Here is a 23,570-nt window from a genome sequence, read left to right on the forward strand (position 1 = left end):
AGGGGTCAATACTGGCATTTCCTGAGGCTTCTGGGCCCCAGTCACATCAAATTCTTTCTGTTGCTTTAATGCCCTCACATCCTGCACCCCTGACAGCTTCTCTAATACCCCCACATCCTGCACCTCTGACAGCTTCTCTAATACCCCCACATCCTGCACCCCTGACAGCTTCTCTAATACCCCCACATCCTGCACTCCTGACAGCTGCTCTAATGCCCTCACATCCTGCACCCCTGACAGCTGCTCTAATGCCCTCACATCCTGCACCCCTGACAGCTTCTCTAATACCCCCACATCCTGCACATCTGACAGCTGCCCTAATGCCCCCACATCCTGCACATCTGACAGCTGCCCTAATGCCCCCACATCCTGCACCTCTGACAGCTTCTCTAATACCCCCACATCCTGCACCCCTGACAGCTTCTCTAATACCCCCACATCCTGCACCCCTGACAGCTGCTCTAATACCCCCACATCCTGCACATCTGACAGCTGCCCTAATGCCCCCACATCCTGCACCTCTGACAGCTGCCCTAATGCCCCCACATCCTGCACCTCTGACAGCTTCTCTAATACCTCCACATCCTGCACCCCTGACAGCTTCTCTAATACCCCCACATCCTGCACTTCTGACAGCTTCTCTAATACCCCCACATCCTGCACCTCTGACAGCTTCTCTAATACCCCCACATCCTGCACATCTGACAGCTTTCCTAATACCCCCACATCCTGCACCCCTGACAGCTGCTCTAATGCCCCCACATCCTGCACCCCTGACAGCTGCTTTAATGTCCCCACATCCTGCCCCCCTGACAGCTGCTCTAATACCCCCACATCCTGCACATCTGACAGCTTCTCTAATACCCCCACATCCTGCACCTCTGACAGCTTCTCTAATACCCCCACATCCTGCACCCCTGACAGCTTCTCTAATACCCCCACATCCTGCACCCCTGACAGGTGCTCTAATACCCCCACATCCTGCCCCCCTGACAGGTGCTCTAATACCCCCACATCCTGCCCCCCTGACAGGTGCTCTAATACCCCCACCTCCTGCACCCCTGACAGCTTCTCTAATAACCCCACATCCTGCACCCCTGACAGCTTCTCTAATACCCCCACATCCTGCACCCCTGACAAGTGCTCTAATACCCCCACATCCTGCCCCCCTGACAACTGTTTAAATGTCTCTCTCTGGTTTTCTTCTTGCACTAATAGTTGCCCCAGTACCTTCACATTCTGCTGACATTGCTGTCCTAGTGCCCCAGCATCATGCTGCCCTTGCACTGACATCTGCCCTATAAACCGCATATGCTGCTGCCCCTCCCCCTCTTTTTCCTGCTGCTCACGGCTCCTGTCCTGCTCTCTCACCCCCAGCTGCCCGGCTCTCTTGCCGGCCTCCATGCTGTTCCCCGCGGCGTCCAGCTCCCCGGCTCTTGTCTTTCATTCACTGCTGCTCATCTTGCGCTTCCTCCCATCACATCCTGCACTCAGCTGAGCGTTGTCGCCACCGTGTGGTTATCTCCGGGAACTGCAGTGGGCCCGGCGGAGTGGAATCAGGGTCAGGGCAGGGCTCTCAGGTTCACGTGACTCTAGATATGTCCCTTTGGTTTATAGTGTATACAGTATATACAGACATCTTACAGCTTATTCCCAGTACTATAGATTCCATCCTGCCTACACTTGTACATAGACTCTGTGAGACCCCTCCCTCTTTTCTTAGAAGAAAAATATAGAATAGTCCATAAAAATAACCTTACATAATAACTACAGACTGTGCTCTAATAATACCACTAGGCAGTGCCCACTATCTGCTATACAATCACACAGAACTGCAACATGGGAGGTTTCTGCCCTCCCTGAGCTCACCTTAGGACACCTGCATTACGGTTTGACAAACTTCCCACCTGCGACTAATACAACTATACAGTAATCAATAACTTTTACACTGTGCTGTAATAATACCTCCATACAGTGCCCAGTAATAACTTCCACACTGTACCCTAATACCACTATACGAGGCCCAATAATAACTGCAACACCGTACCCTAGTAATATTACTAAACAGTGTCCAATAATAGCTGCAACACTCAACCCTAATACCACTGCAGTGGCGTAGTGTGGGGGGTGCAGGGGGGGCCGGCCGCACCGGGCGCAACATCTGGGGGGGCGCGCTCGCACTCGCAGCTCTCTGCCCCTGCCTGGCTCACTCACTCTCTATGCAGTGCTGGCTGTGCGAATCCGATCCACTGTGGTGGGGGGGGGGGGGGGGGTGCCAGGCGTGAGGTGCGGTGGGTGCGAAGAGAGAGCGAGGGACTATCTGGGGGAGGGACAGTGCAGCGGCCACCCAGCGCAGCGCTGGGCGCGGGAGAGAAGCACACCAGACCAGCCCAGGCAGCAGCAAGAAGAAGCTGGCAGCGGCGGCAGGCAGGTGACACAGGCCAGAGAGGAGAGAGGGAGCCAGTGGTGACAGACGCTGCAGGAGGAAAACCTAGGAGGACCTGGAGGAGAAAACCTAGCCTGCTGACTGCTGTGATCGGGTCCGGGACAGCCGGAGAAAAAAAAGGTAGGAGTCACGAGTGACAGGAGTCAGGACTGACTGGAGTAGTACTGGGCTCAGTGGGCTGGCTGTGTAGTGCTAGCAGAGCATCTCCAAAACTGAAGTTTCTTTGGGATGTTCCCGGTCTGCAGGTCAAGACTGACATGATCAGCTGACCAGATGGATTGAAGTTTGGTTGGTTCAACAGTGACGAGACAGATTTCGATCCATATGTAGCTGCTCCAGCTCAACATAAGTTGATGTATTTATACCATTAAAAAATGAATAAAAAGTGATCAAAAAGTCTGATCAAAACAAAAATGGTACCGATAAAAACTTCCGATCACGGCGCAAAAAATTTGTCCTCATACCGCCCTGTACGTGGAAAAATAAAAAAAGTTATAGGGGTCAAAAGAGGACATTTTTAAACGTATACATTTTCCTGCATGTAGTTATGATTTTTTCCAGAAGTATGACAAAATCAAACCTATATAAGTAGGGTACCATTTTAACCATATGGACCTACAGAATAAAGATAAGGTGTCATTTTTATCGAAATATGTACTGCGTAGAAACGGAAGCCCCCAAAACTTACAAAATTGCATTTTTTCTTTGATTTTGTCACACAATGATTTTTTTTCCCTTTTTGCCGTGAATTTTTGGGTAAAATTACTAATGTCACTGCAAAGTAGAATTGGTGATGCAAAAAAAAAGCCATAATATGGATTTTTAGGTGGAAAATTGAAAGGGTTATAATTTTTAAAAGGTAAGGAGGAAAAAACGAAAGTGCAAAAACTGAAAAACCCTGCGTCCTTAAGGGGGTAAATAGCAAAGTGTCTTAGAATAACGTAAGGAACAATATATTAAAAGTTTAGTTTGGTGACAGGTGCTCTTTAACCCCTTGGGGACGGAGCCCATTATAACCCTAAGGACGGGAGCATTTTTTGCAAATCTGACCACTGTCACTTTAAGCATTAATAACTCTGGGATGCTTTTACTTATAAATTTGATTCCAAGATTGTTTTTTTGTGACATATTCTACTTTATGGTAGTGGTAAATTTTTGTCGATACTTGCGCATCATTTCTTGGTGAAAAATTCCAAAATTTGATGAAAAATTTGAAAATTTTGAATTTTTCTAACTTTGAAGCTCTCTGCTTGTAAGGAAAATAGACATTCCAAATAAATTATATATTGATTCACATATACAATATGTCTACTTTATATTTGCATCATAAAGTTGACATGTTTTTACTTTTGGAAGACACCAGAGGGCTTCAAAGTTCAGCAGCAATTTTCCAATTTTTCACAAAATTTTCTAAATCGGAATTTTTCAGGGACCAGTTCAGGTTTGAAGTGGATTTGAAGGGCGTTCCTATTAGAAATACCCCACAAATGACCCAATTATAAAAACTGCACCCCTCAAAGTATCCAAAATGACATTCAGTAAGTTTGTTAACCCTTTAGGTGTTTCACAGGAATAGCAGCAAAGTGAAGGAGAAAATTCAAAATCTTCATTTTTTACACTCGCATGTTCTTGTAGACCCAGTTTTTGAATTTTTACAAGTGGTAATAGGAGAAAAAGCCTCCAAAAATTTGTAACCCAATTTCTCTCGAGTAAGGAAATACCTCATATGTGTATGTCAAGTGTTCAGCGGGCGCAGTAGAGGGCTCAGAAGGGAAGGAGCAACAATGGGATTTTGTAGAGTGAGTTTCGCTGAAATGGTTTTTGGGGGGAATGTCACATTTAGGAAGCCCCTATGGTGCCAGAATAGCAGAAAACCCCACATGGCATACCATTTTGGAAACTACACCCTCAAGGCACGTAACAAGGGGTCCAGTGAGCCTTAACACCACGCAGGTGTTTGATGACTTTTCGTTAAAATCGTATGTGTAAATGAAAAAAAAAAGTGCAGTTTCTTCCCCAAATTTACAATTTTTATAAAGGGTTATGATAGAGAATGCCCCCCAAAATTTGTAACCCCATCACTTCTGAGTATGGAAATACCCCATGTTAGGACGTAAAATGCTCTGCGGGCAAATTACTATGCTCAGAAGAGGAGGAGCGCCATTGAGCTTTTGGAAAGAGAATTCGTTTGGAATGGTAGTCAGGGGCCATGTGCGTTTACAAAGCCCCCTGTGGTGCCAGAACAGTGGGCCCCCCACATGTGACCCCATTTTGGAAACTACACCCCTCACAGAATTTAATAAGGGGTGCAGTGAGTATTTACACCCCACTGGCGTTTGACAGATCTTTGGAACAGTGGACTGTGCAAATGAAAAATAAAATTTTTCATTTTCACGGACCACTGTTCCAAAAATCTGTCAGACACATGTGGGGCGTAAATGCTCACTGTACCCCTTATTACATTAGACGAGGGGTGTAGTTTCCAAAATGGGGTCATATGTGGGGGGGGGGGGGGTCCATTGTTCTGGCACTATGGGGGCTTTGTAAACTCATGTGGCCTTCAATTCCGGACACATTTTCTCTTCAAAATCCCAATGGCGCTCCTTCTCTTCTGAGCATTGTAGTGCTCCCACCGAGCACTTTACATCCACATATGGGGTATGTTCTTACTCAGAGGAAATGGGGTTACAAATTTTTTTTTTTTTTGGGGGGGGGGCTTTTTTTCCTATTTTCCCTTGTGAAAATGAAAAATTGAGGGTAACACCAGCATTTTAGTGAAAAATGCTCATTATACCCCTTGTTATGTTCCATTGGGGGGTGTAGTTTCCAAAATGGGGTCACATTTATGTTTTTGCGTATGTCAGAACCACTGTAAAATCAGCCACCCCTGTGCAAATCACCAATTTAGGCCTCAAATGTACATGATGCACTCTCACTCCTGAGCCTTGTTGTGCATCCGCAGAGCGTTTTACGCCCACATATGGGGTATTTCCGTACTCAGGAGAAATTGCGTTACTAATTTTGGGGGGCTTTTTTTCCTTTTACTGCTTGTGAAAATAAAAAGTATGGGGCAACACCAGCATGTTAGTGTAAACATTTTTTTTTTTTTACACTAACAGGCTGGTGTAACCCCCAACATTTCCTTTTCATAAGGGGTAAAAGGAGAAAAAGCCCCCCAAGATTTGTAGTGCAATTTCTCCCGATTACGGAAATACCCCATATGTGGCCCTAAACTGTTTCCTTGAAATACGACAGGGCTCTGAAGTGAGAGAGCGCCATGCGCATTTGAGGACTAAATTAGGAATTGCATAGGGGTGGACATAGGGGTATTGTACGCCAGTGATTCCCAAACAGGGTGCCTCCAGCTGTTGCTTAACTCCTAGCATGCCTGGACAGTCAGTGGCTGTCCAGAAATGCTGGGAGTTGTTGTTTTACAACAGCTGGAGGCTCCGTTTTGGAAACACTGCCGTACAATACGTTTTTCATTTTTATTGGGGGGGGGGGGACAGTGTAAGGGGGTGTATATGTAGTGTTTCACTCTTTATTATGTGTTAGTGTAGTGTAGTGTTTTTAGGGTACATTCGCACTGGCATGTTACGGTGAGTTTCCCGCTAGGAAAAAAATTTGCCGCAGACCAAACTTGAAGCAGGAAACTTACTGTAAACCTGCCCGTGTGAATGTACCCTGTACGTTCACATGGGGGGAAAAACTTCCAGCTGTTTCAAAACCACAACTCCCAGCATGCACTGACAGTGCATGCTGGGAGTTGTACTTTTGCAACAGCTGGAGGCACACTGGTTGGAAAACCTTCAGTTAGGTTCTGTTACCTAACAGTAGTTTCCAACCAGTGTGCCTCCAGCTGTTGCAAAACTACAACTCCCAGCATGTACTGACATACCGTGCATGCTGGGAGTTGTACTTTTGCAACAGCTGGAGGCACACTGGTTGGAAAACCTTCAGTTAGGTTCTGTTACCTAACTCAGAATTTTCCAACCAGTGTGCCTCCAGCTGTTGCAAAACTACAACTCCAAGCATGTACTAATCGCTGAAGGGCATGCTGGGAGATGTAGTTATGCAACAGCTGGAGGTTACGCAACTACAACTCCCAGCATGGTGAGACAGCTGTTTGAGCATGCTGGGATTTGCAGTTTTGCAACATCTGGAGGGCTACAGTTTATAGACCACTGCACAGTGATTTCCAAACTGTGACCCTCCAGATGTTGCAAAGCTACAAATCCCAGCATGCCCAGACAGCAAAGAGCTGTTTGAGCATGCTAGGAGTTGTAGTTTTGCAAGATCTGGAGGGATACAGTTTAGAGACCACTATATAGTGGTCTCAAACTGCAGCCCTCCAGCTATTGCAAAACTACATATTTCAGCATGCCCAAACAGCAAACAGCTGTCTGGGCATGCTGGGAGTTGTAGTTTTGCAACATCTGGAGGGCTACAGTCTCAGACTGTAGCCCTCCAGATGTTGCTAGGCAACTTACCAGCTTCCGTAGGATCCAGGGAGCTGTGTTCTTCTGCCGCACGCCGCCCGCGCCGATCTCTGTCGCCGCCCGCCGATCACCGTCGCCCGCAGCCTCTGGAGGGGTAAGTGGACCTTGGCGTTCGGTCCCCGTCGTTTCCCGCCTATTGTGGGTGGGCAGGACGGGGAAAACGAAAGTAAACCCCTCCGCCCCCGATCAGCTATTGGTGGTCGCTTCAGGGGGATCGTAGTTGTCTTAGACAACCGCGATCCCCCTTCTATTCCGGGTCACCGGGTCCCCATAGACCCGTAATGACCCGGAATCGGCGCAAATAGCAAGTGTGAATTCACTTGCGATTTGCGCCGATTGCCGACATGGGGGGGTCTAATGACCCCCCTGGGCATTTGCACGCGGTGCCTGTTGATAGATATCAGCAGTCAATCCCCGGTCCAGTCCCCGCCCGGCGCGCGGCAGGGACCGAAATTCTCACGGGCGTATGGATACGACCTTCGTCCTTAAGTACTAGGACACAAGGGCGTATGCATACGCCCTTCGTCCCCAACAGGTTAATAACTGTCACATAGTACCATAAAAAGATCACTATACAGTGCCTAATAATTACTGCAACCCTGTGCCCTAATATTACCATCACGCAGTGCTTAATATCTGCCACATTATGCCCTTATAATACCACCATAAAGTCAGGACAATTTACATTAATCTGCACCATTAGGTAGGCAGCAGTTCCCCCACACTAGTTAGGCAGCATAGTTCCCCCACACTAGTTAGGCAGCACAGTTCCCCCACATTAGGTAGGCAGCATAGTTTCTCCACATTAGGCAGCATAGTTTCCCCACATTTTCCCCACATTAGGCAGCATGGTTTCCCCACATTAGGTAGCATAGTTTCCCCACATTAGGTAGCATAGTTTCCCCACATTAGGTAGCATAGTTTCCCCAAATTAGGTAGCATAGTTTCCCCACATTAGGTAGCATAGTTTCCCCACATTTGGTAGCATAGTTCATACACACACACACACACACACACTCACCTGGCATGTGCAGCGCTTTTCCTCTCACTTGCGCGACATCCCTCGTCAGACCCAGGCCGGCCAGATGCAGACTCACTTTAGAACAGTGAGCAGCCGCGGCCCTACCATGAACCTACTAGGCACAAAAAAAGGGGGCAGCAAAGTGACGCCTCTTAAAAGTGCCGCCTGGGACCAATGGTCCTATCGGGTCCCATGGTAGGGCCGACCCTGCATAAAGTGCCCTAATATTAACTGTTTTACTGTGCTCCAATACCACCATACAGTAATAGCTACTTTACTGTGCCCTAATAATAACTACCACATTGTAACCAAATTAAACCACAATGCAGTGCTCAATGGCTGTCAAAATGACAAAGTTATTAGTGGTATTCTTTGTGCCACAACCCATTAATGCATCATACTACCTGGGAACAGTATGGTTACACACAGTAGAATTGCTGCAGACATTACTATACATCTGAATGGAGTTATTTCTGCATTCAGATGAATGGAAAAGTCACAGAAACTTTCAGCAATCTGCAGCATATGAATTCACCCTAAGGGTACGTTAACACGCGTGGATTTTCGCAGTGTATTTAGCTGCGGATCCGCTGGTGAAGGCCCCGTTGTATGCTGGCTTTACATGTGCCTGCTGGTAGCGGCCATACTCCGCTACGAGCAGACACAGTGCAGCGATGTGCGCATGTAAAGCCAGCATAGAGCAGGCCTTCACCAGCGGATCTGCAGCGTAAAATCGGCTGAAAATCCGCGAGTGTGAACGTAATAAAGTAATAAAGATTAAATGGGAACTCCGCTACATGAAATTCTTCCGCGAGACCCGTTCACACTGCAGAATTTCAGCGGCGGACAATTCCGCCACTGAAATTGTTCTGCGCAAAGTAAGAACATGTTCATTCTTTTCCGGAAGTCCGCGAGCACTGCACAGCCGTCAAGTGCCGCACGGTCCTAACGCTGATGTATTTTCGGTGGCGGCCACCAGACGGTATCTCCGCTCACCGAATTAAGCGAGCGGAGATTCTGCAATGTGAACATACCCTAAAGCTTAAAGGGGAACTCTGGTACATAAGCGGGGCGGAGGGTCCAACCGCTGGGACCCCTGCGATTTTCTGCCCAGCACCTTGGCTCTCCTCGTGCATGGAGAAATCTCTGCTCCGTGCTACGATTACTGTCAACCAAGGCACGAAGCGGTTGGCGACACTCCCCTCCATGTATCTCTATGGAATAGATGAAGAAACGCGAGCGTTGTATCTACGGCTCTCACTTAGAGATACACGAGGGGGGTGTCAGCTGCCGCTTTGTGTGGTGGTTGACTGTGGATAGGGGACAACATTTTATGTAGCGGAGTTTAATCTTTATTACTTTTTAAACTGGATTTACATTTCATTTTGTAACACCTTATAATACCTCTGCTTACTGTAATTTACTGTCCGTGAATGGGAACATACCTGGTTACATCTAGAGATGGAAACCCTGCACAGACATAAAAAGTCTTGCAACTAAGGAATGATTACGGATCTTTGGCTCTCTGTCTGTTACAAAACTACAACTCCTAACATGCCTTTTTACAATAGGAGTTGTAATTTTGCAACAGATGTAGAGGGACAGGTTGGAGAATACTGGTCTAGGCAATGCTCTGAAGTAAACATAACATCACAAATCTCTCTTCTATACTGATACTTTGTTACAATGTATCAGTCTGCTCAAAGATAATTGTCTAATATATGATTGAGCTTCTTTTACATAAACCCCGCCCACATCTTCTCCTTGCTTTGTCATTAGATTGGCACTAGATGGTGCTAGATGCAAGGAAATTTTCATAATTTACACACTCGTACCCCTCTACACACTGGCCTGGAGTATACAGTAAATAAAGAACCATAAATTTAAAAATATATTAGAAAATTTGGAATCTGGTGTAATGGAAGTGGCGGAGTACAGGAAAAACCCAGGGGTGGATTGTCTGATCAAGAGGATGGGAGGTTACATTTTTGGTTTCGTTAATCTGTATTAAAACAAATATGAAAAATAAAAAATTAAGAAACATAAACCGGGTAAAATTAACTACCTTGTTAGGTAATACTTTTGTAATTTGTATCTACAGTACAAAAAGATATGACCAGCAGTACCGTGGTTGCAGCCTTCATATGGTTCTACTGGACGGATCTTAGACCAGCATAGGTGTGACCTATGTATAGCCATATTAAAGTGGTCAGTGACTGATTGTTAGGTTATGCACTCCGGCCGCACACGCTGGCCGTTAGCGCATGGTCCCGTTACCTGCTGCTGCCAACGGGGCTGGGGCCCGCATGCGAGCCCCAGTCAGTCACTCACCGGGTGTTTCTCCTGACCCTGCCTCTCTGCTCCGACGCGAGTGTCCCCGTCCCCTAGGGCGTGTGCCGGAGCTTTTAGATTTAAAGGGCCAGTGGGCTCATTAGTGTAATTCACCTGTGGCTCATTGATAATTTCCTCAACCCTCCTCACTTCCCTGCCGGATCTTTGTTGCCTTGAGCCTGAGAGAAAGCATTCCGGTTATTGCCTTGCTGTGTCCTTTGTGATCCTTTGCTCCGTGACCTGATCTTGCTCCTTGCCGCCTGTCTACTGACCATTTGCTACAATCCTGACTACGCTACTGTGCCACCTGCCCTGACCTTATGCTATCCTGACTACGAGCTGTCTTATCCCTCCTGTGCCTCACATCTCCTCAGCCACCTGTGTGGTCAAGCAATGCCAGGGGTAGTTACCTGAGTGCCGCCTGCCGCAGCAAGTCCATACAGCTATGCAGCGGGCTCTGGTGAAAACCAGCAGCACCTTAGACTCTGCTCCCTGGTACGGTCCGAGTCATCTGCCACACAGGTCCAGCGGATCCACATCCACCAGGGTTCCTGTCTTCTGAAACGTGAGTGTTATACATACCAGCGTGGTATCCTGATGGAGGGGATTTTAGCTACTACGATTACAGGGGATTGCTAGTATATAGGATTATATAGGATAAAGCTGGAATACTGTCATGGCCATAAATTAAGTATTTCTCACAGAAAAGGATTGCAGTAACACATGTTTTGCTATACACATGTTTATTCCCTTTGTGTGTATTGGAACTAAACCAAAAAAGGGAGGAAAAAAAGCAAATTGGACATAATGTCACAGCAAACTCCAAAAATGGGCTGGACAAAATTATTGGCACCCTTTCAAAATTGTGGAAAAATAAGATTGTTTCGAGCATGTGATGCTCCTTTAAACTCACCTGGGGTAAGATCTTTGCATTGTGTGCCTGTGTGTGCCACAGGCATGGACAACAGAAAGAGGAGAAGAGAACTGTCTGAGGACTTGAGAACCAAAATTGTGGAACAATATCAACAATCTCAAGGTTACAAGTCCATCTCCAGATATCTAGATTTGCCTTTGTCCACAGTGCGCAACATTATCAAGAAGTTTGCAACCCATGGCACTGTAGCTAATCTCCCTGGGTGAGGATGGAAGAGAACAATTGGTGAAAGGTGTCAACACAGGATAGTCTGGATGGTGGATAAGCAGCCCCAAACAAGTTCCAAAGATATTCAAGCTGTCCTGCAGGCTCAGGGAGCATAAGTGTCAGCACGAACTATCTGTCGACATTTAAATGAAATGAAACGCTATGGCAGGAGACCCAGGAGGACCCCACTGCTGACAGAGACATAAAAAAGCAAGACTACATTTTGCCAAAATGAACTTGCGTAAGCCAAAATCCTTCTGGGAAAACATCTTGTGGAAAGATGAGACCAAGATAGAGCTTTATGGTAAAGCACATCCTTCTACTGTTTATTGAAAAGGGAATGAGGCCTACAAAGAAAAGAACACAGTACCTACAGTGAAATATGGTGGAGATTCAATGATTTTTTGGGGTTGTTTTGGTGCCTTGAATGTGTGCAAGGCATCATGAAATCTCAGGATTTGCATTGTGTGTGTATGCCACACTAAGCATGGGCAATTGGAGTCGGGAAGGAATTTTTACCTCTAGTATGAGTTTTTTTTGCCTTCCTCTGGATCAACTCGGTAGGGACTCATTAGGGCTATAGGTTGAACTTGATGGACTCTGGTCTTTTTTCAACCTTATGAACTATGTTACTATGTTACCAACGGATTTTGGGTCGCACTGTACAGTTTAGTGTCAGAAAGCTGGGTTTGCATTCGAGATCTTGGGTCTTCCAGCAGGACAATGACCCCAATGACTGTATTTGTATATACACTGTGTTACCACCCCCAATGCCTCCTCCTATAACTATTTCAGCTCTGCAAGACGCAGGAAATCCCTACCTGCCTGCACCCTGGGGGTCCTAATCCTTGCCCGCAGTAATCTGTGCCCTACATTCCAGGCAAAGCAGCTTAACCCACTTGAGGCTGACCCGCCAGAGGTCCATGTCTCCTTTGCTGACTGCCTGCCACCCTGTATTGACCCCCCTTATGTGGTCAGATGTTTGGGTGGGTTTCCTAGGGGTTCTCCTGTTTCCTCCTGCTCTCCAAAAACATACTAGGTGAATTTAAGATTGTGAGACCCATTTGAGTGTACAGTGCTGTGGAATATGCTGGCACTATACTGTATAAATTAAGGAAATATCAGCATTGTGTATTCTGAATGTTTCAGTAAGGAAGGTATCTAAAGCTGCTCCCCTACTCCTAGAGGTAATGGTAGGATCCTGTTCACACATGAAGGATTTTACAAGGTAAAGGGTCACATATAGATAGAGCTGCTGCCCACAGAGGAGGTCAAGGCTCAGTATAGGGCATGGTTACAGATAGAGCAGATCTATACTTATTTATGTCTAGTGTTTGCCACCCTTAGGGCTCGCCCGCTGTTGCATGCATCTGTCAGGGCATGAATGGAGATGTAGTTTTGCAACAGCAGAAGAACTACAGCAGTGTTTCCCAACCAGGGTGCCTCCAGCTGTTGCAAAACTACAACTCCCAGCATGCCCGGACAGCCATTGGCTGTCCGGGCATGCTGGAAGTTGTAGTTTTGCAACAGCTGGAGGCACCCTGGTTGGGAAACGCCAAACTACAGGTTGGGGTACATTTGTGGGGAGATTTATCAAAACCTGTGCAGACTAAGTGTGGTGCAGTTGCCCATAGGAAGCAGATTGCTTTTTTTTTAACTCTTAAAAATTCCTATAAAAAATAAAATAAGCAATCTGATTGGTTGCTATGGGCAACTGGTCAGCTTTTCCTCTCCATAGGTTTTGATAAATCTTCCTACTGGGATTTTATATAAATGAAAGTGAATTGCTGTATAGTAAAATGCTCTGACACTTTACAGCAGTTCCTCACCATTTTCAAGATCTCTGCTTTCTGTCAGTGAATGGAACATTTTTGTTTACTCCCTGACATAATACTTCTATGGTTGGAATCAGACAGCATACATTTTTATTTTTATTTTACAAGGGGATATCAAAAAAATGCAGGGACATTCTTCTCCCCCCCCCCAGCCAGAATTTAAATATTACGGCGACATTTTATGGGAAGATCAGCACCTAATTAAAATATACACCAATTTTTACAGTGTGAACTCAGCCTAAGGCTAAGTTTCCACTTGTTTTTTTTTTTTCTGACAGTTTTTGGATATCTGCCACTGCAGTTTTTGAGCCAAAGTCTGAAGTGGATCCATAAGGGAGGAGAAGTATAAGTCCTTCCTTTATATGTCCTGTTCCTTTTGAACAAACTTCTGACTTTGGCTCAAAAACTGCAGTGGCAGTATTCCAAAAACTGCCAGAAAAAAAACCAAGTGGAAACCTAGCCTAAAGGTACTGTTACACAATTCTGCCAGTAATGCCATGATTTGGGTAATGTGCATGTACAGGCCCTATTTGGGGTATATTCACCATAATCAGAAGTAGGTCCAAAACACAGAAAAAGATTCAAGTCTTTCCATTATAGTTTTGAGTTTAGCTCCACTCCTGTTTTGGGTAAAATCATGTAGCTATTTTCCCCCGCACATGGCTGTTACATAGTTAGGGTACGTTCCCACACGGCGTATTTTGCTGTTTATTTGCTGCGTATTTGGTGCTGCGTATTTTCCTACCCATTGACTTCAACAGAGAAAATTAAATACGCAGCAGCAAATACGCAGCAAATACGCTGTGTGGGAATGTACCCTTAATAGTCACACCACAATTTAGCAATAGTCACTCTGGTTGGCTCATTTTTGCACTGTATCAATTTTATTGCCGGACTAAAAATTGCGGCAGAACACGGTTTTCAGTCTGGCAACAAAACCAGATACAGTGCAAAAATTAGCCGACCAAAGTTACTGACTCCAGCCGGCTCATTCAAATGAATGGGATGGGGTGCAGGTCCGGACGGTTTTTAAATGTGTCCGCCTGATCCGGCAGCCATATTGTGAAAACGTAGGGTGAAGTACTATCAAGTCCATCAAGTTCAACCAAGGAGGGGAGGAGATGAATGAAGAGAGATGGGTATGGGTGGATGAAGGGGATGTGGTTTTGTCTGCATGCAACAGTTGCAACATGAGAATGCACCCACATGGTTGCATTTCCCCACAATTTTGCAGGGGGAAAAGAGCACACCAAATATTCCACACCAAAAAATAAATAAAAAATAAATGCAGTTGTGGAATGTGAACACGGAGGATTTATTGAATCAATGAAGAAAATCCACAAAGGTTCTGCAAATTTTATATCTGCACTGCAGTTTTTTTCTGCAGTATGGAGTTTTTTTTTTTTGTCAATGTAACACAATACACTGCTGCTGTAAATGCTGCAATTTCTCCTCATGGAATTTACAGCAAATCTGCTACGGGTGTCAGTAAACTTTATTGCTGAGGGTTATGTCCAGTCCTGATACTCCTTTAACTCTTCTCCAGCAGAAAGAGTTAACAGCAGAGATCCAATGCAAGGAGCACGAGGAATAATCCGTTGTAATCCCCTTCTTGGTCTCAAGCATCGCCCAGCACAGCCACCCCCTTAATAAAGTGCAGGGGCTGTAGGTAGGACCTGGAACAGACTGGAGTAGGCTTTGGTGGATAGTGCCAGCTCCGGCATGGTTAATGCTCTGCTCCAGACAGGACAAAACACATGTGATGTATAATCTGCTACAGCAATGGTCAGAAATGAGCTGGGGATAATGGTGGCTGCAAAGGGGAAGGGTGGCAAGAACCCAGCAATGCCAAGCTCATCTGAGGGCACCAACAACTAGATCAGAGGTGCCCCCAACTAAGGTCAATATACCCTTGCCAAGCTGAATGGATCCTGACTTTTGACTTATATAACACATGCTCTGTAGTGACTGCATACATCAGTTATTAAAGTGAATGTGGTAGTACTGCAAGTTACCACCATGGTGACTTTACAATCGCCAGACGCTGCTGGTTTTAAGTTCTGGAAACTGTCAAGTGACAATAAGGGCAACTTGTACAGTACTTCTACACTTACTTGCATACATAGTGATACAGGCACATGGCAATGCAATTTTTGGCAGTAAAAGGGGTGTCACAGATTAGTCGCCATGTGGCTCTGCAGCTGTTAGACTGCAACTCCCATGATGTCTTGACAGCGGAATAGCTGCATATTATACATTACAACTAGGTAAAAATTACACCAAGTAAACATGGGTTAAATCTACACTACCTAACACCAATATTGATAAATGTTCCCCCCCATGTGAGCAAATATTCCCTTACAAGCTGATAACATCTAGAGCAGTGGTTTTCAACCTGGGGTACATGTACCCAGGGGTACTTAGCGGTTTTCCAGGGGGTACTTGAAAAAACAATCAGTAAGGGCAGCCACAGCCACTGGTTACTGGTCTGGACCATGCTGAAAGAAATGGTAGACTGACGTCACTGCACCGAGGAGCGGAGCAGGAGGACAGCAAAGGGGAAGCGTGGGCACTGGGCTGCTGTGGGCAGTAACTACCATCATCAGCTTTGTTGCTCCTCTGCCCCTGCAGACCGGGCACCTACTGCTCTGAGCCATAGCAATAGGTCCCCGGAGCAGTGGAGCACCAAAGCGGGACAATATGGTGGCCTACAACTATATTTGGGAGCAGTTTGGGGACCTACAGCTATATTTGGGGGCACAAAGGGGTCCTAACAACTTTATGGAGACACAAAGTGGGTACTATTTCTGTGTGTGTGACAATAAACATGGGGAGTTTGTAAATAGGTGGGTATTGTACTGCAGAAAGGAGCCTAAAATGTTTGTTTGGCTGGTTCTGTGGAGAAGTCTTGTATGGGAGAAATCTTAATGGCGGTCTAGGCCAGATAGTGAAGAAAAGAAAACAACTCCGGTTAGAGAAGACGTCACCTGTAAATCAGGGGAATGGGGAGAGGAACAGGGGGCCTGTTATAGAGCAAAGTAAAGCATATGAATTATACTATAATCATTACAAAATGGCTCTAATATTGGGGTACAATTTTTTGGGAATGGGCTGTCAAGGGGCAATAAAGGTTGATAACCACTGATCTAGAGGCAGGTCCACAATTCTGCTGTCACAGGCTGAAAGTTGTTACACTTCACTGTTTACCCCTACTGGGTGTGTGTCCATACAGAGCAAATCCTGCAGTTTTCACACCTCGCACTGCCCTAGTGGTCTGCATCCTAAAGCCACAGAGCTTTGCTGGCTGCTGTTTGGAATACACCAACACCATGAGGGACATTTATGAGTGGATGAACACTTTTTCTGGTGTTTATTAGGTGTCAAATTTTGCGCTGTTGCGGCTTGTGTTTTTTTTTGATAGGGCATTTTTCTAACTAGTGTATTGTTTGGGGCATCGTGGAGCATCTTATGCAGTGGGCATGAAGCAGCAAATAGCTAATTTTTTTGCGTACAACTTTTGCACAAAGCCTACTTTTTAGCGCAAACCTATACCACCTAATAGGACATGTACATATGTGTCAGATACCAAAGCACTAAGCTCTGCAGTTCACTGGTTTCTATAATTGCACAAAATTTTTCATTTTGGTAAATTTTTTGAAATTGTGTAAAGATTACACCAAGCAAATAGGTAAAATCTATACTACCTTACACCAATACTGATGAATGTCCCCACATGTGAGCAAATATTTCCTTATGAGCTGATAACATCTAGAGTAGTGTTTCTCAACCAGGGTGCCTCCAGCTGTTGCAAAACTACAATTCCCAGCATGCCCGGACAGCCAGAGGCTGTCTGGGCATGCTGGGAGTTGTAGTTATGCAACAGCTGGAGGTACCCTGGTTGAGAAACACTGATCTAGAGGCAGGTCCACAATTCTGCTGTCGCAGGCTGAAAGTTATTAGGGTATGTTCACACATGCATATTTTGCTGCCCATTGACTTCAATGGGTAGTAAAATCTGCTACAGCAAATCTGCAGCAGAAAATATGCATTTGTGAACATACTTTTTACACTTCACTGGTTTTCCTCCTACTGGGTGAGTGCCTGTACAGAGCAAATCCTGCAGTGGTCAAATGTAAGGCTGGGTTCACGTTTTTACCAATACGGGACCATATACCATGGTTTTAGGTCTGGTGGGAAAACCGCATACGGGGCAAAAATGAGCCGACTGGAGTTTGTGTTTCACTCTGGTCGGCTCATTGACATACATTACATACGGGCCACATACGGCTAGGATACGGGAGCGCCTGGTTTTAGCTCCCCCCCCCCCCAGCCGTATACGGTCCCGTAATTGTAATGTGAACCCAGCCTAAGAGATACAGTGTTCACACCTGGCACTGCCCTAGTGGTCTGCATTCCTCACAAGGTTAGGCTAGGTTCACATCAGCACTGTGGAGCTCTGTTACAACAGCTGATAATGGGGCTAGGACAGAGGTTGTGACAGCTGTCATTGATGCAACCCAACAGGTCCCATTCACTTTGGATGCGGTCTGTCGGGGTTTCCTTACATGATTTTAGTGAAGGAAAAAAAAAAAACTTGCAGGGTTTTTTTTCTCTGCTAAGGCTAAGTTTACACTTGTTTTTTTTTCTGGCAGTTTTTGAGCCAAAGACAGAAATATATTCAAAAGGAATAGGACATATAAAGGAAGGACTTACACTTCTCCTCCCTTATGGATCCACTTCTGACTTTGGCTCAAAAACTGCAGTGGCAGATATCCAAAAAGTGACAGAAAAAAAACAAGTGGAAACTTAGCCTAAAGCTGTCAAAGTAATGGAATCAGTGAACCCAGCCATATCCTGTTAGTATCCCCCCCCCCACCTCTCAAGACCAAGACCTCAAGGAAAAAAGCAAGCGGCATTAGAATCTAGTGGTTTATTTTTCCATTTGTAAAAATATAAGACATGACATATTCGGAGCAATGATCTGATTTCATCTGATTGTTGAAAAATTAAAACTTCATTTCGTGATAAAAATGCATTATTTTACAGAATTGTAGTAAAAATACTGACAGACATTTAAAACATTCAGAATTCGTGTATAAAAAAAAAAAAAAGAAATCACATTTTTCTTTAGCCGTAGAAACAGCAGTGTCCCATGTGTGACATACAGGGGGGCAAGGCAAAACCATGTAATGGAGGAACAGTAGGGGCAGAGCATACCAAGGTAATCACGACACAGCAGGTATCCTTCCGCCCCGCGACCAGCATTTGATTATCAACATATAACGTTCAGTCACTTTGTCCTTTATCTATCTTCCATCCAGTCTGTAGTCACATCCAGAGCTGCAGGTTGGGGAGAATTGCTTGGGAACCCTGGCAGGCTATCAGGGCATGATGGGAATTGTAGTTTTGCAGCAGGTTTGGGAGACACTGCTCTAGTCACACCCAGAGCAGCAGTTACAACCCTGCTGGTATACTGTCGGGAGACAGTAGTGCATAATGGGAGTTCAGATTTCGTTTTCTGTAAATGCAGGCCTGAATGTGACTGGAGTATAAGACAAGATGTAACCCACAACTAGAACTGTATTTCCAATATCTCCACAAGGCTCAGTCATCTAGTTGCCGTACATTGTGGACATTTAGATTTTTTTTCTTTTCAACTTGAAAGCAAGGATATATGTAACTATATACTGATCCAAGGAAACAAATCATGTGCAGTTAGTGGGAATTATATGTGGATTATGGGGTCTGGGAATGGCCCCTGTGACCTGCCTTCCCTGGGTTTGCTCCATTATTTGTGCATTTGCCAAGCACTTCACTTGCACCAGATTATAATGGACTCTTGGGATCCCAACCCTTCAGATATATAGGACTCCTGGTAGTCAACTTATGCTACCAAAGACTCAGACGATCCTTTATTAAAAAGGGGGGGGGGGGGGGGGAACACTTCTTAAAGGTTATATGCACACGCCAGATCTACAATTGTTAAATCCGCAGTTGCAAAGCAGTCAATAATACATGAGAATTGCCTTGTAAAATGTCTAAATGTACCCTCATGGTGTATTCACACATACAGTATCCTGTGCATATTTCATGCATAGGATTTGATGCTGCAGATTTGAAGCTGTGTTCAGTCATTTAGTTAAAGAAGTAGAATGTAAAAAAAAAAACTTCTATCCTAAGTTTAAGATCGTAACAGCAACCACCAAATACTCCCAAGGGACTTCAATAGGCGCAGAAAGGATGAGGAGTTATAGATGTATAAGCAATATCATTTATTTGCAGAACAACGCATTTCGACGCCAGGACGGGAGTCTTTCTCAAGAAAGACGCCAGTCCTGGCTTCGAAACGCGTTGTTCTGCAAATAAATGATATCGCTTATACATCTATAACTCCTCATCCTTTCTGCGCCTATTGAAGTCCCTTGGGAGTATTTGGAGGTTGCTGTTACCATTACACCTTTGTGGTGGCGGGACTGGCTGCATTTTGGAAACTCTCAACAGTGTTGTGCCTGGTACACTAGCACAACTTACCGGGTAAGCGCTTCCAGTAAACTACTGTGAAATCCCACTTGCCCGGTTAATGCACTATGGAGCGCTTCTCTTTCTTTTGTATAAGTTTAAGATCGTGGGAGGGGGGGGTCCGAGTGCTGGGGCCCCCTGCGATCTCCTGTTTGAAGCCCCAGCTCTCCTATACAGCGGTGCGTTACGACCCCCGCCCAAAGCAGGGGCTGCCATGACCCCCTCCATGTAGCTCTATGGGAGAGCCATTTGGAAATCTTTGGCTCTCCCACAGAGCTATATAGAGAGTGTGTGGCGGCCCCAGCTTAGGGCGGGGGTCGTGACATGCTGCCGTGAAGGAGAGACTGGGCTCCAAACAGGAGATTGCAGGGGGGGCCAGTGCTCGGACCCCCACGGTCTTATACTTATCCCCTACCCTTTGGATAGGGGTTACGTTTTTTTTTACATGATACTTCTTTAACATTGAACTCTGCAGCCTCAAATATGTGCAGGATACTGTATGTAAGAAGATCCTCCAAGAGGGATTGCACCAAAAATTACCCCCTGATGTCCCCATCATTCTTCCAATACCCATGTCCGCTTCTATAAAAGGCAGAATTTCCCTTTAAGGGACCTTAGGGTTACATTTTGTTTACACACTTGTCATCTACAATGGAGCAATGTATTATGTAAGACATATGGGGCATACTTACTTAACTTTTTTTTTATTTATTATTTTATTTTCCTCTGGAGGTCATACCTATACAGTAAACATAGGGCTGTCTTATGGATCCTAACCTCATGCATTGCATAACACCAATATTCATAGCCAAGGCTGGATGCCGCCTGTGGTAGCATCTACTGTACAGACATGTGCTCTCCAGGGTTAAGTCCATTAAACATTATATAGAAAAATAAATCTTTTGTACCTTCTGTAGTAAACATTACCAACCATGGCAGAATTATAATACAGAGATATGACTGTGGTGGTGTACGTGCCTTAAATCTTATATTAATAAATAATTCAGCTAACGGGAAGCATGCGCTTATTTTCGCTACTGTGCCGGATCATAGTGGATCATGCTGCAGTATTGTGCTGTAGGATCCTCGTTCCTTATACCCAGCATCATCCCATTTATTTGCTGCAGTGGAGGGGGGTTGTGGGTAATCTTGTGCTTCAGGCCATTCCGTTTTTTTAATCTGTCATATAGTTACACAGGATTCTCATACATAAACAGTCAAATATGGAGATTATTTACACAGTAATAAATTATATATCTTATCAAAGTCATAAAAAAATTGCAATTTTGGAGCTGAAGTCTCCCAGTATTTCCTGGTTGCTCAGAAGAAGCACATAGCTTGTTCTGGTTATTACAGGGTCATTATTTTACATTTGTCCCCAGGCTGCCTAATAACATAACAAAAACTTTAATTTACCTCCCTTCACTTCCTCGTAGCTCTGGTTTCAGGACGCCCCGTTTTCAGCTAGGTGTCTGCTTCAAGCAGCCAGTCAGAGCTGTAGATGTGACTTAACAGCTCTGCTCAATCAATGACTGGCGAGCAGCACTCTCGGATCCTGGCCGCAGACGGGGGGCCCTAATACCGGACCTAGGAGGGAGCAGATGGAGGTAAAAGTTTTTGCTACGTTATTAGGCAGTACCGGACAATGCCTTTAACATTCTAGGACATATGATATTTATTATATTATACATTGTGCTCTAACACACCCTTACCATAAGGGCCCATTCACACACACAGAATTTACAAGTGGAGAAATTCCACTCAGATATTCCAGATTTTGGCCTTAGCTGATTGAATAAACCATCAATGGGGGGGGACAGCGCATGTCTGAGCGCCGACTGATTTTGGAAATCCGTTGTGTGAATGGGCCCTTAGGGTGGGTCTGTCTACAAGATTGCTAACTGTTTCCAATAACATTAGCAGAACAGCGAGTGCAGCTCTGGAGTAACATACTTAATAAAAATCAGCGTCATGTACCCAAAGTAAGATAAAAATTCGGATTTGCCCTCAGCCACCAATCACAGCTGAGCTTTTATTTTAACCGAGCAATCAGAAAAATGAAAGCTGAGCTATAATTGGTTACTATGGACAAATCAGAGTTTTTGTCTGTGACATTAATAAATCTGGGCCACTCACTCCACATTATTTAAAGATTATTTATATATGTAAAATGTACTTGTAAAGCTGGACTCTGCAGAGAACCAAGATGGCTGGACTGATGGAACGTTACAGGGGATGAAGTCCAGTGTTTGAAAGGAAAATAAGGAGGTAGAGAATCTTATACATGACATGTACTCTCTACAGCAAAGCTGAGTCACATGGCAGACAGAGGAACCAGCAGACACGTGACGTCATAGTGGTCTTGAAGGGGGGCACTCTGTAGGTGACAACCTTTAAATTTATAATAGAGCAGAGACCCCTATCTATTGGTCAGAACTGTGGGCCATGTCCAGCACAGCTCTCAGTACTGACAGGTGATTGGGGCTGGGAATAGGCCCGCAGACATCTGAATACCCCCTTAATATCTTTCTCTTTGGAGTGGAGCCCTTCAATCTAAGCATGGTTGGTAACTGAAGGAGATGACAACCCCTTTTATATACGGCTTTGTGTACAATCATAACCCATCTGTTATAGCAGCATCAGACTTACATAATATATACATTTGTAGTATGGTGTTAGACTATGCACAAGTGCCATGTGGTTAGGGAGTGAAGAACAAGAGTTTGACTTCTAACCAGAGGCCACCACATCCCATGGCTGCCTTCACATGTACCACTTGGCCATACAATGCAGACACATCCTGCATTACATGTCATGTACATTAAACCAGATGACCCTAAATTATTATTCAGAACTCAATAGGGGTCACTGGCTTGCAGGCCATTTGAAAATCAATTGCCCAGGGGAGTCAGGAGGGGCTTCTGTTCTATCTGTAATCTTGTCCCCTCCAGTGAACATCTATGGTCACTCTTGCCTCTCTTGTTATTACTAAAGAGCTACACTGATTGGTGGAGTGCCCGGTGATTGACAACTGCTCCACCAATCTGTGTCGCGGGGCACTGACTGACATGTACTTGAGTGTATTCACCATATATAAAAGCTTCTATGACCTGGTAATAGAGATGACAGCTGTATACAGGATACTGGCACCTTACTCCCCAGTCATCAGCCTGCCTCCAGATTTTCCCTCAACCAGCGTAGTGCCAACAAATTTGGTTACAGGTAATTATATACATTAAATGCAAAACCAGGCATACAAGAAAGGGACATCTGACAGGGACAGAGTCAGTGACAACCAGCAGGTCCCAGCACATCACCCAGCAAGGTCCGTCAGTTTTATTACCAGTTCTGAGAATAACTCCAGTGTAAAAACCCCACCGACGATTATCGTACACAGAGGCTGCTCATCATGGCACCAAACCCTTGCAAGTCACACACTTAAATAAAACGGAACATTACATTTTTGCTCAAATTGGAAAAAAATATATATCTGAAAATACAAAATGCATAATATTATGCACACAGATGCAGGCACCTCGCCTCTGTCATTGTGGTGCTATGGGGCGAGGAGCCTTTTGTTCGCCTATGGAATGTAAAACCAACATAAAAACAAACTTTTTTTTTCTTTTCTTTCCTTCATTTCACAAAAATAGAATTGCAAGCTCTGCGGAGATACGTGAACTGCGCATGAGATACAACTATACAATATATTTTCTTAATATAAAAAAATGATTTTGCAAGTAAAATGTCACATGAATCAAAAGGCTAAAACTAAAAA

The 23,570-nt window shown here is 45.0% G+C and overlaps 1 protein-coding gene across 1 annotated transcript in view; it reads right to left on the reverse strand.

Moving 5' to 3' along the window:
• Positions 1 to 1,404, reverse strand: part of BCAS4 (breast carcinoma amplified sequence 4) — a 67,038-nt gene extending 65,634 nt beyond the window's left edge. The window contains exon 1 of the mRNA XM_056547693.1: positions 1 to 1,404. This exon is cut by the window's left edge and continues 93 nt beyond it. Coding sequence (XP_056403668.1) covers positions 1 to 1,404 — 1,404 coding nt within the window.
• Positions 1,405 to 23,570: the final 22,166 nt, after the last annotated feature.

The sequence above is a fragment of the Hyla sarda genome, chromosome 12 (genome assembly GCF_029499605.1).
Source record: "Hyla sarda isolate aHylSar1 chromosome 12, aHylSar1.hap1, whole genome shotgun sequence".
NCBI lineage: Eukaryota > Metazoa > Chordata > Amphibia > Anura > Hylidae > Hyla > Hyla sarda.